At 36.3% G+C, this 16380-nt stretch overlaps 1 protein-coding gene across 25 annotated transcripts in view; it reads right to left on the bottom strand.

Annotated features, from left to right (window-relative positions):
• ADGRB3 (adhesion G protein-coupled receptor B3) overlaps positions 1–16380 on the bottom strand; it is a 732591-nt gene that overhangs the window by 313442 nt on the left and 402769 nt on the right. For all 25 annotated transcript variants that reach the window (XM_021072833.2, XM_021072856.2, XM_021072841.2 and 22 more), the window contains 2 exons: positions 1644–1793; positions 746–821 (listed from right to left, as the gene is read on the bottom strand). In XM_021072833.2, coding sequence (XP_020928492.1) covers positions 746–821; positions 1644–1793 — 226 coding nt within the window. The remainder of the gene's footprint in view (positions 1–745; positions 822–1643; positions 1794–16380) is intronic.

The following is a 16380-nucleotide window of genomic DNA, read 5'->3' as shown; positions in this document are numbered from 1 at the left end:
CTAAAATACAACTTTTTCTCAGTCTTGCACAGTGAGGTTGAGTGGAAGAAACAGGTCACCAAGAGCGAGAACAGCAGCACCCAAGGAGAAGTGAATGGTGTTCTCTGTGCAATCTGGTAAAGCAGTTAAGACAGTAGAGTGCCTAAATTAATGTTGGTAGAATGACTATTTGTAATTGTTTCCTTTTAATGTCTAGGAGGAAAGAAATCAATGGATTTCTTCCAAAATTAGTCCTCTAATTGAACAACAGCATTTTTTCCTAATGTAACTGTAATCGAACATTTATTTAGAAGCAAATTGAGATCTTGTGCAAATGAACAAAATCGTGTATTCCCAGCCATCGTGATACTCCTTTAATTCCACGTGATGTGGATGAACAGTACCATTAAGTACAAATAAAGAGAGAAGACAGATTAATTTTAAAACGGCCCATTCTATTATTGAGCCTTGAGGTTTTCTTTTTCTGACTTTTTTTTTTTTTTTTTTTGCTCAGTCTTAAGGCAAATCATGATTAGTTACAAAAGAATTACAAAGCTATAATCAGAGACCAAAATTGTCTTTTCTAGTTGTTTTGAAATGCACAATATGCTAATAAGCTGTTCATTAAATTGGTATTTTCTGTTTCATTTAAGAAAAAGCCCTTTGTATTACCAAAGCTTGTTTGACTATTTTCATAGAATGAGCTATAATCACATTTTTGGAATAATTTACAAAGATTACAACAGCTTATTACTGTGGAGCTTACCTCAGAGTGGGCAAAATTAGATCTAAGTTTTTGTACAGGACTGCTCCAAGAACAAAGACTGATGATTCATCTAATTCTAGAAAAGAATAAAGTTTAAAAATATTAGCAAAAACAGCAAGAACAATACTATGTCTTATAAAACTTTAATCTCCTAATTACAAGGGGATTCCAGAACTTGCTGCTGTAAAGCCAGGTAGAAGAAATGCCTTCCTAACTGCATCCAAGTGAACCCACACACGGCACATGTTAATTTCAGCTCCAGATGTGTTTTCAGTGGTTTTGTGTCATGGAGTAACCTTCCTTCAGGCAGAGACAAGAAGCTTCTTTAGTTGCACCTAAGGAGTTTAAATTCCCAATGATGTGGGAGAGAGTCAATTCTTTTCCAGAGTTCTTGGTGAAAATGTCAGAATCTCCCAGGTGAGAATTAAGATCAAAATGTCACTACTGAAAATAATCATTAAATTTTAGAGGTTACTGAAGATGTTCTTAAACCTTAATTTTTTCTTAGAGTTGTTTTTAGATTTCAAAACCAAAAAATATATGAGGCAGAAATCATAATTACTTTGCATATAATGGAAAATGCAACATATTTCAATCCCTAAACTTAAAATATTAGGCCACACAGTTTACAAGGGATGATATTGTCAACACTGAAACTTGACCATGTTAAGCTCAGGTCTGTAATTTGCATGTGTATTTTTTTTTCCATTTTAATAGATCCTTTCCTCAAGTAAATTCAGATTTAAAGACCAAATTAAATTTTCTATTATTTACAAAATGAGTTTAGAATCATAATTGACTGTTTCCTAAATTGCTTGATATATGGTAATTTATACTTAGTGTACTAATAAATAAACATAATTTTTTGTTCAAGGCTTAAATTACTTCACATATTTACCTTTTGATGACACAGGAGTGAAGATGCTTTTGGGGATGACTACCCTATCTTCTGAGTTCCTTGCCCAGTCAACCATCCCCTTCCGTCCCTTCATTGGGAAGTTGATGTCTGTTAGAACAGAGGCCGCAGGGAGCTTCTGAATGCTAGCCACTATTAAAAAAGAAGTAACAAGGTCAACTAATATCAATGTTTTCAAAAGTGATCAAATTAAACATTGCACGATACTCAGAATGAAATGTTTAGTCAAAGCAACCTAAATATTCATCGACAAAGGAGTAGATAAAGAAGACTTGGCGATATATACAATAGACAATATAGGCAACATATTTCAATACCTAAACTTAAAATATTAGGTTTAAACCATAAAAAAGAATGAAATAGTGCCATTTACAGCTGCATGGATGGACCTAGAAATTATTATACTAAGTGAAGTAAGTCAGAGAGAGAAAGATAAATATCATATGAGATCACTAATATGTGGGATCTAATAAATGATAGAAAAGAACTTACAAAATAGCAAAAGACTCAAAGATTTTGATACCAAACTTAGAGTTACCAAAGGGGAAACATAGTGGGAAGGGATACAGTAGGAGGTTGGGATTAACATATTCACACTTCTATATATAAAATAGGTAAGTAACAAGGACCTATTGCATAGCACAGGGAAATTTACTCAATACTCTGTAATAACCTATATGGGAAAAACATCTGAAAAGGAATGCACATATGTATAACTGGTTTACTTTGCTATATACTTGAAACTAACACAAAATTGTAGGTCAGCTATACTCCAATAAGATTAAAAAAAAATTCTAGTCAAAATTATATTTGTCAGAGATATAAAATAGACATATTGCTTATTACTAAATGATATCCATTAAGGTCCTTGATTGTTTTTCTTATCAATTTGGTTTCTGTGGCTTTCAATAGGAAGCATACAATGATGGTCAATGGCTGCACAGACACTCTGGGAACACCGACAGGTATGGCCATGCTTGTTCATGGTTGGCCTGCATTCCAACTGTTAGAAGCCTATACTGTATTGTTTGTTAAATATTTGATTAATGTACCTAATTTATAAACAGACATTTTCACTTAAATCTGAACTTTTCATCTTCAGAACAAATTTTCTGTGCTTATCTCTGAAGATTGTCTTTGGAACAAATATCTCATGGGTTAGATGGGGTATCATGAAGACAAGAAAAGCAAAATCATATTGCTCTGGGAGACAGAACTGTTAGAATTCAAATAACAAAGCACCGGCAGCACCGTAACCACAGAGCCAATATAATATGCAGAAATGTCAAACAAATAGTAAAAACAAACAATTCTTATAATACAAACCCACAATTGGAAGTAATAAATATATATATGTGAATGGAAAATTCTGTCTTTGCTCATAATAAGTACTTTAATATCTATTGATAAAATTAATGAATATGTTTAATAATGTCTGAATATATTTTATTATATATGCAAATATATATACACACATATATAACTACATGTAATAAAACTACTATAGTAAACAATTAATTATATACATATTCAATGAAGAAATGTAATTTTTATGATTTTTATAAGGTCCATAGTTGTTCCACATTAAAGTTTCAGTTGTTCCATGGAAGGTTTAAACGGACAGATGATGGGGAAACGTTAAGAGCTATTGCGATAGAAAAGCTGAAGTAAGAAACCATTACGTTCCTCATAAGTGGATTTCATTCTAAAGAAACTTGTAATTTAAATCGAGAGAGGATGAAAATTAAGAATTTAACAATATTAGTTGTATAAATATATTACTGCACCACTGGCTTAGTTGTAAATTAAATTGGTTATGTATTACTATACTTTAGCAAAGCTCTCTCAGGCTATTATGCACATCTATTATTAGCATAGGATAGAATTTCATTTGGCCAATAATTTGACATAATAAGCTTACAAAAGGATTTTGTTGAGGGAAAGTAGGTTTGGGGTAATACATAAATTGTTATGGATGTGAAACGCTATTTTCAGAGAACATATTTAATAATTCTGGTTTCTTTACTAATTCAAACAACATAGTCCTTTTTTTATCTATAACTAACCCATTTCATGTGTCCTAAAGGGTCCAAAGCCTCCATCACCAACAAATGGACAGATCAGCACATTGATAGCACACTCTTCCTGAAGGGTCCTGCAAGCTTTATTCAATATGCAAAACTAAGTTTATCCATTTCCTTGACTCTAACTTTGGTTGACTTGGTGTTTAGAAGAAATTTATTTCACCTCTCTGCTCTAAATACTGATGAAAAGAAATGAAGGTTTTTTTGACTTCTTGTTTCTATTACAAAGGAAAACAAACAGGAGATAAAACAGTTGGACCTTGAGATCTAATAATGCCTCTACTTATATATACACTGGATAGAAAACAAAAAAACAAATTAACAAATGAAAAGGAAGAAATAAATGGAGGAAGCTTATTCTGCACCAATTATCCTGAAAAAATTCTAGTCTAATACTATATTCCTAAATATGTAAAAATGAGATAATTATACATGCATGCATCTCACTTTATGAACTGCATTCATTATTCAGTCAGAGGTACACTGGCTGTTAAATTATGACTATACAGATTATATCAACTTTTTAACATAGTCTAGACTAAAGGAATATAAAAATCAATTAGGATCACTAACTGCTGTAAGAAGTCCCTTAAATTGCATTGTCTTGAGCATAAGACATGTATAAAAGCAAGTATGTGTTCATTAATTTTGATAGGAATCTAGTTCATAAAGTAAGATAGTATTTTCCAATAAATACATTATAGAAAGGGATATGAATTCATAGATTGATAAGATTCTAATGCTAGCCTTCAAATTATCAGTATACATGTTCTTTAAAATACACTATATTTAAAACTGTACATCTTTGCCTTAAACCTACTTAGGTGCCTAAAGTGACGTGTTTCTTCACAACCCTGCAGCGATTAACAAGAAAGTCTATTTTATTTTCATACAGCGAAAATGGTTTAAAAATGACTTTTATTTTCTCCTTTCAATCCTGTACCAGACACTAGGACCAATTTAATTCTCAATTCTTTCCCTTCTTCAACAAGTTTGTCCAAAACCCTTAGGTAAAATTTGGATGTAGTTAGTTTTCAGGGACCTAGGGATACAAAAGATGTTAAGTGGATACAAAAGAGATGGGATAAATAAACAAATGCCTTAAAGTAGCTCTATAGTACATACATGCCTAGTGCTGCCGCAGGGACATAAATGCAGAGCCATCTACATACTTTGCTTCTATAACAATCGCCCCATTAAAGCCAGTCATTGTGGGTGTTTAGATGATAGAGCGACTTTCCTCAAGAATTGAGAAAAGGCTTTTCTTATGGAAGATTAAAGTGGTTAGAAGAAGCCTCAAAGGACAGAGTGTCCCCGAACAAACAGGCACGTCTTAAACGCTCCAAGAATTACCCTAAACTCACTGTATCGTGTTTTCATTACAACACTAGATTTGATTTCTTATGCAATAAAAATAGGTGACTCATCATGGATAAACCTTGGAGCAAACCCAGCTGTACTTTCATTCTGCATTTTTAATGCTTTCATTTCGAATTTGTATATGCAGCATAAAATCCTCTGAGAACATCACGTCTGTTATTGGCCAAGCTCTCAAAGGATTCAGGTTTGGTATAGATTTTTGCTCATCAGAAAGCATAAAGGCATTTTTGCAAAGGGGTCTAAAACAACATGAGCTGTTCTTTTGCTTTTGTTTTTCGTAACCACTGAGCTCTCCTTTGGTTCATTAAAGCAGGTGGTGCTTCTAATCTGTTCCTGGGGAATATCATGAGGTTTTAGCCCTTTGTCCTCATTGACTGAGGTCTTGAATGATGAGGATTTGTAATGTCAATGGTCCACTACAAATTGACCATGAACAAGAAAGTAAGGCATCTGGAAGGAAAGTGCTAGAAAGCAAAAGTGCATTGATGAATGATGTAGGAATGAGCAAAATTCGCAAATGAGGGTCAGCAGAATGTGGCAGTTTCCCAGAGTGGCATAAGTGTGAACTTTGCATCTGGGCTCTTGATTCAAATCCTTGATATTTTAGGCTAAGTTGTCCTAGATTTTTGGAGCCACCCCCAGTTCACCTCTGATATTTTGTATAATTATAATAACATCCCTTATCACTCTCCAAAGTCTCATTTTAGAAGATAAATTCCAAGTTTATCTCACATGCTGTGTGACACTGGAAAAATTGCCTAACCTCTCTGTGTCCTGATTTCCTCTTATGTACCATGGGAACAGCAATGTTATCTACCTCACTCAGATGTTGGAGGATGAAATAAGTAAATATGCCAAGAGGTGAAAGCTGGTGCCTAAACAGTACCTGGAGTATGGATGGTCCTATGTAAGTGATGGCTATTACAGTAGCTTTTCCCCCTAATCATTTCCAGAGGAACTACCTCACTGCATGTTCCATATTATGATAAAGTATTTGTTTTCTGCATCAAACATTCTTTTTTCATTTTCCTTCGGTGACCTTAGACATAACATTACATGGTTAAAACTCTATGTTGAATATATTTAGATGACCAAAGGCAGGAATCGCACTTAAACAGAGCTCATCCTTTAGTACTTTAATGCACTACCTAGGGGGTGAATAAGGATTCCTTTTTCCTCATTCCCTCCCTGCCTCCCTTCCTTCCTTCTTCCTTCTTTCCTTTTTTCTATAGCTTCTGCCAGAGGGAAGGGGCTGCCTTCTCTGGTTGTATGGTAACACAAGGTCAGTCAGGTTAAAAATCTGTTGCCTCAATTGAGAACGGAAATAACTGCATTATGAGTGAGAGATTCTGTAGTTCTTCTGCAGCCATGGCCACAGATACCAAGAGAACATTAAAAGCACTATTTTAAAGCAGTTGCTTAAGTGCTTAATGCAGCGACTAACATTCTATAAATGAGTAGAGGAAACTCCCAAGCAAGTGGATCTCATAATCAAAAACATACGTATAAGAGGATACAAAAGAAGTTGTTTATAGGATGCCCTAAAAGCTGTCCTTCTCATTGTTTCCTTCTATTGATGTTTCCACTATACTTAAAGTTTTCATCATTTTTCATGTTGATTCAGAGGGAACAACTTACAAGCTGGGTCCTGACTCAACAATGTTAGAAAATTGGCCAGTTATCAAAATGGAATTGCTTGTGGAAAACATCACTCAATATTGCTCTAGAGTCACTTGCACAGTTTTAAAATCCTGAAAGTAAACCTTGGGAGGAAGGGAATGATGCATTGCATTAGTGTTTTAGAAAGGACTCTTAGTTTTGCTCCCTTAGGTCTTTTAGTTTTCTGAACCCTTAGCAAGCACATGGGGGCTTGGTAGAGTTTATACATGAGGGCTGAGAGTGACCCCCCTGGCACTCAGCAGCTTAGGAAGCCATTATTTTTGTATTTCTATAGCAATGATGAGTATCCTGCAAAATTCTGAGAGTATTTGGGAGGGAAGGGAAGGACAGATGACATTATCTGAACACTTGCCATGGCCTTGGCACTTATTACCCATTCATTAACTGATTCAGCACAAACTTATCAAATGGTTCCTCTGTGCTAGGCTCTGTTCCTAACATAGCATTTGGCCAGAAGCTTTATACATGATACCCTATTTAAAACAAATCTAGGAGGTATTGATGTTATCAGTATCCTCACTGTTATTATCTGTATCTTTGTTTTAAAATGAGGAAGAGGACTCTAAGTGGTAACATTGTGATTCAAATCTCAGTTTTCCTACTCAGAAGGATAGGATTTTGCACTGTTTGATTGTACCTAACACATTAACAGCAAATTTACTTTGTCTTACTATAACATTTTTGCATTAAATATAAAAGATAGACATGATCTATTAGGGGAATTAAAACTATCTTACTTGCCCAACAGGAGATCAAAACTAGATACCATGGAAGAATGAAGAAGGATGGACTAGGAGGTTCGGATCGGCATATACACACTGCTATATACAAAATCGATCAGTAACAAGGACCTACTATATAGCTTGGGGAAAAATCTAGTCAATACTCTAGATAGCATGTATGGAGATAGCATATATGGGGAAAGAATCAGAAGAAGAATGGATATATATGTACGCAAATATATATATATGACTAATTACTAAATTACTAAATACATGTATCACTAATTAACTCTGCTGTACACCTGAAACTAACACAACATTGTAAGTCACCTATACTCCAATATAGTTTATCAAAAAAAAAACACTGGCTGAGATATGACATTATTAAAAAGGAGGATGCAGATATTACATATACAAGTGCTTTAACTCATCCATCTTAATCTTCATGTTCTTATACCTTTATGAAAAAAATCACACTTTAAGATTCTGCAACAGTGTTTATAGGAAATATCCAGACATTCAAACAGGAAGGTTTTTTTTTTTTTTTTTTTTTTGCTTTTTAGGGCCACACCCATGGCACATGGAGGTTCCCAGGCTAGGGGGTCGAGTTGGAGCTACAGCTGCCAGCCTATGTCACAGCCACAGCAGTGCAGGATCCAAGCCACATCTGTGACCTAACCCACAGCTCATGGCAATGCAGGATCCCAGACCCACTGAGCAAGGGCAGGTATTGAACCCATGAGGACATGGATACTAGTCAGATTCATTTCTGCTGCGCCACAATAGGAACTCTCTCAGACAGATTTTTAATTTCAGTCTTCCCAGCCCTACTTCCCCCATTTACTCTGTATCCTCCCCAAAGTTTGAAATTGGAATGTTGAGGGCCATGAGGAAAGAAGATGCATCAGAGGGCAGCCTGTAACTACTGTTTCCCTGGAAACAGAGCTGGTGGAAGGGACAACTACAAGGACCATGGTGCTGAGAGCCTCCATCAGTTTAGTCTCCACAACATGGGGGTAGCATCCCCACATCCCAGAGCAGCACACAGAGATTTAGATGAGAAACGTTCTTCCCATCAGATTTGAGCTAAGAGTAAAAGCAGGATCCTCTGATATTTAAAAACAAACAAAATCAGTAGGTGGTGGAGAAAGCAACCATGTGGCAATCAAAGATTTTTTTTCTTTTGTTCTTTTTTTTTTTTTTCCTTTTGTGGCTGCACCTGCAACATAAGGAAGTTCCTGAGTTGAAGCATCAGCTGCCGTCCTATGCCACAGCCATGGCAACACCAGATCTGAGCATCTGCAACTATGCCACAGCTTGCGGCATTGACAGATACTTAACCCAATGAGCGAGGCCAGGGATTAACTCACATCCTCACAGACTCTATGTTGGGTTCTTAACCCACTGAGCCACAATGGGAACTCCCCAAAGATTTTTTTTAAGTTGCTAAGTTCTAATGAAATTTCATATATAGTGAAACTTTAAATAATTAACCATTTTGTATATTCCTAACATCAAAATAAAAAATAATCTTATGAAATACTTGTGAATCATCAGCTTCAGATTCTGTTTTTTATCTGTTAGCCTGGGAGCATCTGTACTGCAGGGCACATTACTTATTTCTGCTTCTGGCCATTTGGCTAGATTTGAGTGTGTCTATGGAAGATTCCCTCAGCCTCTTCTTAGGTCACCCCTACTCCCCAGCATGCAATCATGTTGATGCACATGTTACCTCCACAGCCAGACACATCACCCTTGTCGAAGCTGAACTCAGCCAACCTGGAACTGACAAACTACAATCCACAGGCCAGCTTTGCACTGCTGGCTATTTGTGTGTGGTTTTCAAGCTAAAGATGGCTTTCACATTTTTCAATGGCTGAAAAAAACAGAAGAATCGTATTTCTTGGCAAATGAAAATTAAATAAAGTTGAAATCTCATTGTCCACAAATAAGGCTTTATTGGGACATAGCCACACCATTTATACATGCAACCTATGGTCACTTTAAGGCAACAAAAGCAGAGTTGAATAGTTATGGTGGAGACCACATTGTCCACAAATCCTGAAATATTTACTATCTGTTTCTTTACAGGAGAAGTTTGCTTTTTTTTTTTTCTTTTGTACCCCTATTGGAGAAGCTATTTTTTTTTAATATTACAAAGTTTCTTTAAAGAGAAATATATACTAAAAGCTTCATAATTTCTGCACTTTTTCTATTGCATGTTTTTTCTAATTGACTTTTCTTCTTATGCGACATAGAATTTAATGAGGGGAATTTAAGCTGATTATACCGAGTTTCTTTCACATATTAAAAAGGGTATATTTTGTGTACTTTTATGAAGAGGCATTTATAAAAGTTCATCTTCTCCACACAAGCAGTTCATGATTTTATTCCTAATAGAAAATAAAATGTGATAGATGAACCATTTGTGTGTGTATACCTGAATGAAAAAACCAAATCCACAAAGAAAATACTTGAGCAAATAAATTCTCTGTCTTCTCCCAACAAGTGAAACTAAGAACAGCATTCCTACAGAGAAGATGGAGCTTTAGATGATCATGGACCAGGTATAAAAGGATGAGAGCTTTTTTGTGTATGCAGCATTGTGTGTATGTACATGTGATGTATCATTGTGAAATTTATGATTTGTGGGTATTTAAACCTTACTGGAGAGGTTAGGCAGGGTCCTGTGAGGAGTCAAGAGCCAGTGCAGGCAAGAAACAATCACCAAAGCCAAAGACTTAAGGTCTTTCTAAGCCAGTGAATCACCCATCCCTGAGAGTGTTACAAGCACTATCCCACCACTGAGGACCTTGTGAGTGTGCAAGAGACACAAAATCTTTGCCTGTAAGGAGCTCACAGTCTAAGGGGAATGCACACAACTGGTAAGTGAAGAAATAACTCAGATTTTAGATTGTCACAGGTGGCATGAAAGACATAAATGATGAGATGGCACCTGGTGGGTTGTTCAAGGAAGGCCTCTCTGAAGAGGTATAGTATGGGCTGTGGTTTGCTGGTTGAGTATGAGTTAGGGGAAGAGGAACAAGCTTGTGCAGACACAGAGCCTGGAAAAGGGCTGTGATGTTTCAGAGGCATCAGAGTAGCGGTGTCTGGGTAGAAGGAATGATATAAGCAAAAGCATGAGATGAGGGAACTTACTATGTCCTAGAAAAAGAGTAACGTTTTTAAATAAAGTTTTAGGTAGAAGTCTAGTCAAAGTAAGGGTGGAAAATTATATTTTAGGCTAAGAGACCTAAAGATCTTCAGCATGATCAAATGTAGAACTTGGAGATGCAAATTGGATGTCTTCTAAAAATAAGTAATATTTGTGGTTCAGTAGGTTAAGGATCCTGCAGTCATTGCTATGGCTTGAATTGCTGCTGTGGCACAAGTTTGAGTCCTGGCCCGGGAACTTCTGCATGCCGTAGGCGTGGCCAGAAGAAAAATAAGTAATAGTTGATAATGTGAACCCCCAAGTGAGAAGACAATGAACAGGTTCATTCATTCAACCAATATTAACTGAACACCTATCACATGCCAAGCACAGTCCTGGGCACTGGAAATACATCAGTGAACAAAGCAGTTAAAGTCCCTGCCTTCATAGGACAGGCATTGCATCTGAGGAACGGCAGATAGAGAACAAATAAACACAACCAGATTGGGGATGTCAGTAACAGTAAATGATGTGCTAATAAATGCTGAAAGGAACTGGGGAAAGCTTTACCAAACTGGGGAAGTTTCTTTAGTAAGCTGGCCTCTGCACAGATACCTGCAAAAGAGAGATGGTGAGCTTACACAGAGCCTAAGGAGATGATAGGGGAAAAGGCTGAGAAGAGTAGCTTAGGAATAATTCACTTTAAGAGGGTAAAGAGATGTAAATAGGGAAGCACACCAAAAATAAATAGGAAGAGAAAAAATACACCATAACAGTAAACTAATGGTGAAACTGGTATTTTAAGCATGACAGAGTGCTTTATAAGGAGTCACTTTATAAAGACTATGGAAAAGGGGCCATTGGTTTATAAAAATGAAAACTGGACTCTAAAACCAGGTTCTATCCAGGCTCTATTGCAGTCAGTAAACTTTCTATAAAGGGTCACAAAAGTTAATATTTTCAGTTTTTTAGGCCATGAGGCTTCTGCTGAAACCACCCAACTCTGCCATTAAGATGTGGAAGCTGCCACAGACAAGTCACAAATGAACAATCATGCAAAATAATATGGTATTTAATCATGTAAGAGAAATTATCCAATATTGTGGTTCTTTAGCTCAATAGATGTTTTGGGGGCAAAACTTTTTTAAAAACATTTTTATTATAGTTGATTTTCAATCATCATTCTGTATAGTAGGAAAAAAATAATATATTGGGGAAATTAAAAATAGTAATAATAATAATAATAAACAATGCTCTATCAATTTCTGTTGTACAGCAAATGGGGCAGAACTCTTTATTTCCTGACACCAAAGGACTTCTCCCCCATCTTCATACAAGTACCACCATGTACTCAGAGGTTCAAAACCAAAAACCTAATGGTCTTTCTTCTGGTTTTCCTTTGCCTCCTGCAACCATCCACGGACACAATCTCTCAGTATTTTCCCTAGAATATGTCTTAAATCCTTACCCTCCCCTCTATCTCCATTCCAGAACCCTCTGGAAGTCTCCAGCCTCTCTCACCTGAGCTAATTCAAGGGCCGCCTGAATGGTCTCCTGGACTCCACTCTTGCTCTCTGAATTCCTTCTTTTCTCAGAAATCTGAGCTAACTTTTAAAAATATAAATCAGACCATGTTGTCTCCTTGAAATAATTCAGTGGTTCACCAGTGCCTTTAGAATAAAATCCAAATCTACACGGGCCTCCCAGGTTCCATGTGGTTGGGTGCCTGCCCATCTGTGCAGTCACGGCTAACACTGCCATCCTGCTTGCTGACCCTGGTCAGGCTGCACAGAGGTTTTCTTCTTTACCACAGCACCGTTTCTCTCCAACTACAATATTCTTTCCCACTCTTATCCTTGAGTATCTGCTAAATTGTGTTTTCCTTAGCTTGGTCTGTTCTAACTGCCCCATCTAAAGGAGTTCAACTTGCATTCCTCTCTACTACATCACCTGTTCATTTTCTTTATGGCCTATTCCTCATTAGATATTATCTAATTTATGTTGACTTGTTTATTATCTGCCTCCCACACTAGATGATAAGTTCCACAAGGAAAGGGAAGGAATTTTCTCTATTTACTGTTGTGTGCTAGGACCATAACATCTAGTAGGTTATGGTCCTAGCATACTATATATATATATATATATATATATATATATATATATATATATATATATATATATATTTTTTTTTTTTTTTTTGACCAGCAGGCATTGGGATTTAATGGGATATCTTTGGACCCTGAAGACAAAAACACTTGGTTTTCCAATTACTTTGTGATCTTTGGCAAGTCACTGAAATGCTCTTTAAAATCTTTTTTTTTTAAATCAATAGCCTTTCATGAGGATTAAGCCAAAAACAGTTAGTTCATTTCCTACACACCATATAAGACGCAATATAAGACAGTTTCCTTTTATCCTTCACCTCAACTATTCTCTGCCCTATGTAAAATACTGTGGAAGATTCAAAGTTAAAAATGAAAAATCCTTACACAGAAAAAAAACCCTACAATCTGGTGAGACACATGTTTCACACAAATATCTTCAGTAGGGGCAGGATTGGTCTAAGAACTCTTCTTCTGAACTCCAAACCCACTGACTTGAACTGTACAATGGAATGTCTTCCAGCATGTCCAACATAGCATCTCTGAAGCATAACTCTTGACTTCCACCCACTCTTCATCAAAATACTCTTCCCCTATGCAGTCTTTCCCATCTCTCTACAGGGTGCCTCCACCCACCCTTTTCTCAAGATAGAAAACAGTAAGTTATCCTTGGCACGTCCATAGTCATATACCCTTTCATCACTGTGCTTGCTGTTTCTCTTCCAAAACATAACTCAAAGTTGTCTCCTTATCTCCTCCTTGACCACGACTCAAGAGTCCACCAAATTTCACCTAAATTAAAACAACACCTTATGCTCATGGCACTTAGGCCTTTCCTATCCACTCTCCACAAGGCAGTGGAATAGTTTTAAAGCAGAGTTAATCACATTACTTCTAACGACTTTTGTTACACTTGTAGAAGATATGAAGTCCTTTCCAGGGTTTCTGTGCCTTGGTCCTTTTCTCATAACAGCTATTCTCCAGTTACACTTACATTCTTTCATACAAACTCCTCCCTTGGCTAATTCTTACTCAAACACCAGGTCTTGGCTTAAATGCCAAGGAGCGCTGAGCAACCACTACCCTCATTCTAAGTTAGGAATGCCAGTCAGTCTTCTTCCCATCATCCACCACAATTTAAATTATATCCATGTGTCTATCTATCTATCCATATGTATTTTGGTTTTTACAGTTCTTTTTCCTTATATGACAAACAACAATACAATTATAATCATTCACTCATCTACATGTTTTATATTTAAAAAGTGAGTATCTTCCCCACAAGGAGTGCAACCTCCTTAAGGAGGAGACTCGCCCTTAATGGCGAGACTTGGCATGCTTGACTTATCTTTTCCTTCCAGAGGATAGTTGATACTTGGCAGTCACTTAATAGATACTGATTTAGTATAATGAATGAAGTATGAAATGAGGAGTGGGATAGTAATTTTAACTGGGGAGAGGGAACTGGGCAAAGTTCAGTATAGGACTCTAAACTAATGTAAAAGAACAAGGAGGTGATATTAAGTTCTTTGCAGAACTTTAGCCACTTACCCAAAGGGAACAACAAGCTCTATGTCTTTTTCAAAACTGGGAGAAGTGACATTAGACATAAGTGCCTAATCAAATTTTTTTTTTTTAGGATAGAGGAGGGATATACAGCAATAATAGAAGATACCATTTACTAGTGCATTACCTCACTTGATCCCATAATACACTCTAAATCAAGTATAATTAATCCCATTGTACAGACTAGTTTTGGGTCATTATGCTGCAAAAATAATCTTTAATCCTTATGGCATTATAGCCAAAATTCATGAATTTATAGTTGGAATATAAACAAACTAAAGATGACTGTTGAACAAAAATTAATGCATGAGCTCTGTATTTTTGACCATAATTTTTCCCCCTCAAGTTCAGAAAACAGTTTTGGTCTTTAGATCATAAAACCCAAATAAATTTGGGTTTCCAATGCAGTGCAGTGGGTTAAGAATCTGATTGCGGAATCTCTGGTCACTGCAGAGGTATGGGTGGGATCCCTGGCAAGTACAGTGGATTAAAGGATCTGATGTTGCTGCAGGATAGGTTGTAGCTTCAGCTCCAATGTGAAAACTGGCCAGGGAACTTCCATATGCTGCAGATGTGGCCTTAAAAAGAAATTTAAAAAATTTAAAAAACTCCTCAAAACCCTCCAAACCCCCAAACAACAATTTACTCCTCCTCCCCACACACATCCATCCACCAAAATACAAAAAACACACACTCTAAGATTAAACTGAGTACTCTAATGCACTACAATAATTTATATGTAGTTAAAAGGGCATAGAAACCAAAAGTTCCCTTGTGGCACAGCAGGTTAAGGTTCCAGTGTTGATGCAGCTGTGGCATAGGCTACAGCTGCAGCACGGGGTTTAATCCCTGGCCTGGGAACTTCTGCATGCTGCGGGTGTGCCCCCCCCCAAAAGGGTATACAAACACATTATAATTTTGCCTCACCTATGTCGTCTAAATTGTACCACTCAATAGTGTATTTACTTTGCTGTAAAGAAATTGGTATTTTAGAAGTATGTGTTGCATATTTCTAATATGCCATGATATTTTTGAAATATTATGGATTCTTAGAATAATTTTTAAAGATGATAGGGGTTATCCTCCTTAGTGAAAACATTATAACGTTTTAGGGAAAGTAAAGAAAAGTTGAAGAAATTACGGAAAGTTAAAAGAGAAGTAATGAGTGTGGGGAAAGCAAAAGGAGACTACCTAGAAAAAAGGAGAAGATGCTAAGCGCTCTCAAATAACGAAGACAGATACTTCAAAAGGAGGAAGGTTCATATTTCATAAAATAACAAAGTGGCCCAAATGGATACTGACACTGATTATTAGAACATTTTACAGTAACAAAGAAAATCTTTCAGTATCTTCATCCTAACTATATCCCCCTTCATCCTAACTATATCCTATTGCATTTTAGGATTTTAATAATTTCAAGTGTATCAAGCTTTGATTTCAGAATAAATTTTGGATATATAACTTATAATCCAATATAAATCATTCCTTTATAAACTCTTTAGTCACTACAACTATACCATTCTATTTTGTAGTTATCAGCTAAAACTTGAATAAAATGTTGTCCAGCCTAAGTCATATGGCCTTTAAAGTCTGTTATTATTGGCTATCCAATTCAGTTTAACATTTATTAAAAAATATCTCCATTCTTTGCTGTAACTTAGAGGAGAAAACACTAATTATCCCCTAAGTTCATAGTGTGAATTTTAATGGTGCCTAAAACAATTGCATTTCAGGTATGAACACTGATAACTATTTTAAAACATACACACACAGCATACCCATTCACACTTGTGCTCTCCCAGATTCATATGCCACAGACCAAAACAGAAGATCAAGTTAAGGAAAACACATTAAACTAGGTATATAAGCCATTGCATACATTTCTGAAGTTAAAATTCTTCATTTTTATTTTTTTATTATTTTAGCTTTTGGCTTTTGTCTTTTTAGGGCCACACTCATGGCATATGAAGGTTCCCAGCCTAGAAGTCGAATTGGAGCTGTAGCTGCCGGCCTATGCCACAGCCACAGCAA

Source organism: Sus scrofa, chromosome 1, assembly GCF_054392235.1.
Source record: "Sus scrofa isolate SSC_HxYL_T2T_F1_AM1 chromosome 1, Sscrofa_HxYL_maternal_Yorkshire_Landrace_v2.0, whole genome shotgun sequence".
Lineage (NCBI taxonomy): Eukaryota > Metazoa > Chordata > Mammalia > Artiodactyla > Suidae > Sus > Sus scrofa.
Note: the sequence above shows the minus strand (reverse complement) of the source record. Positions and strands in the feature narration are given on the sequence as shown.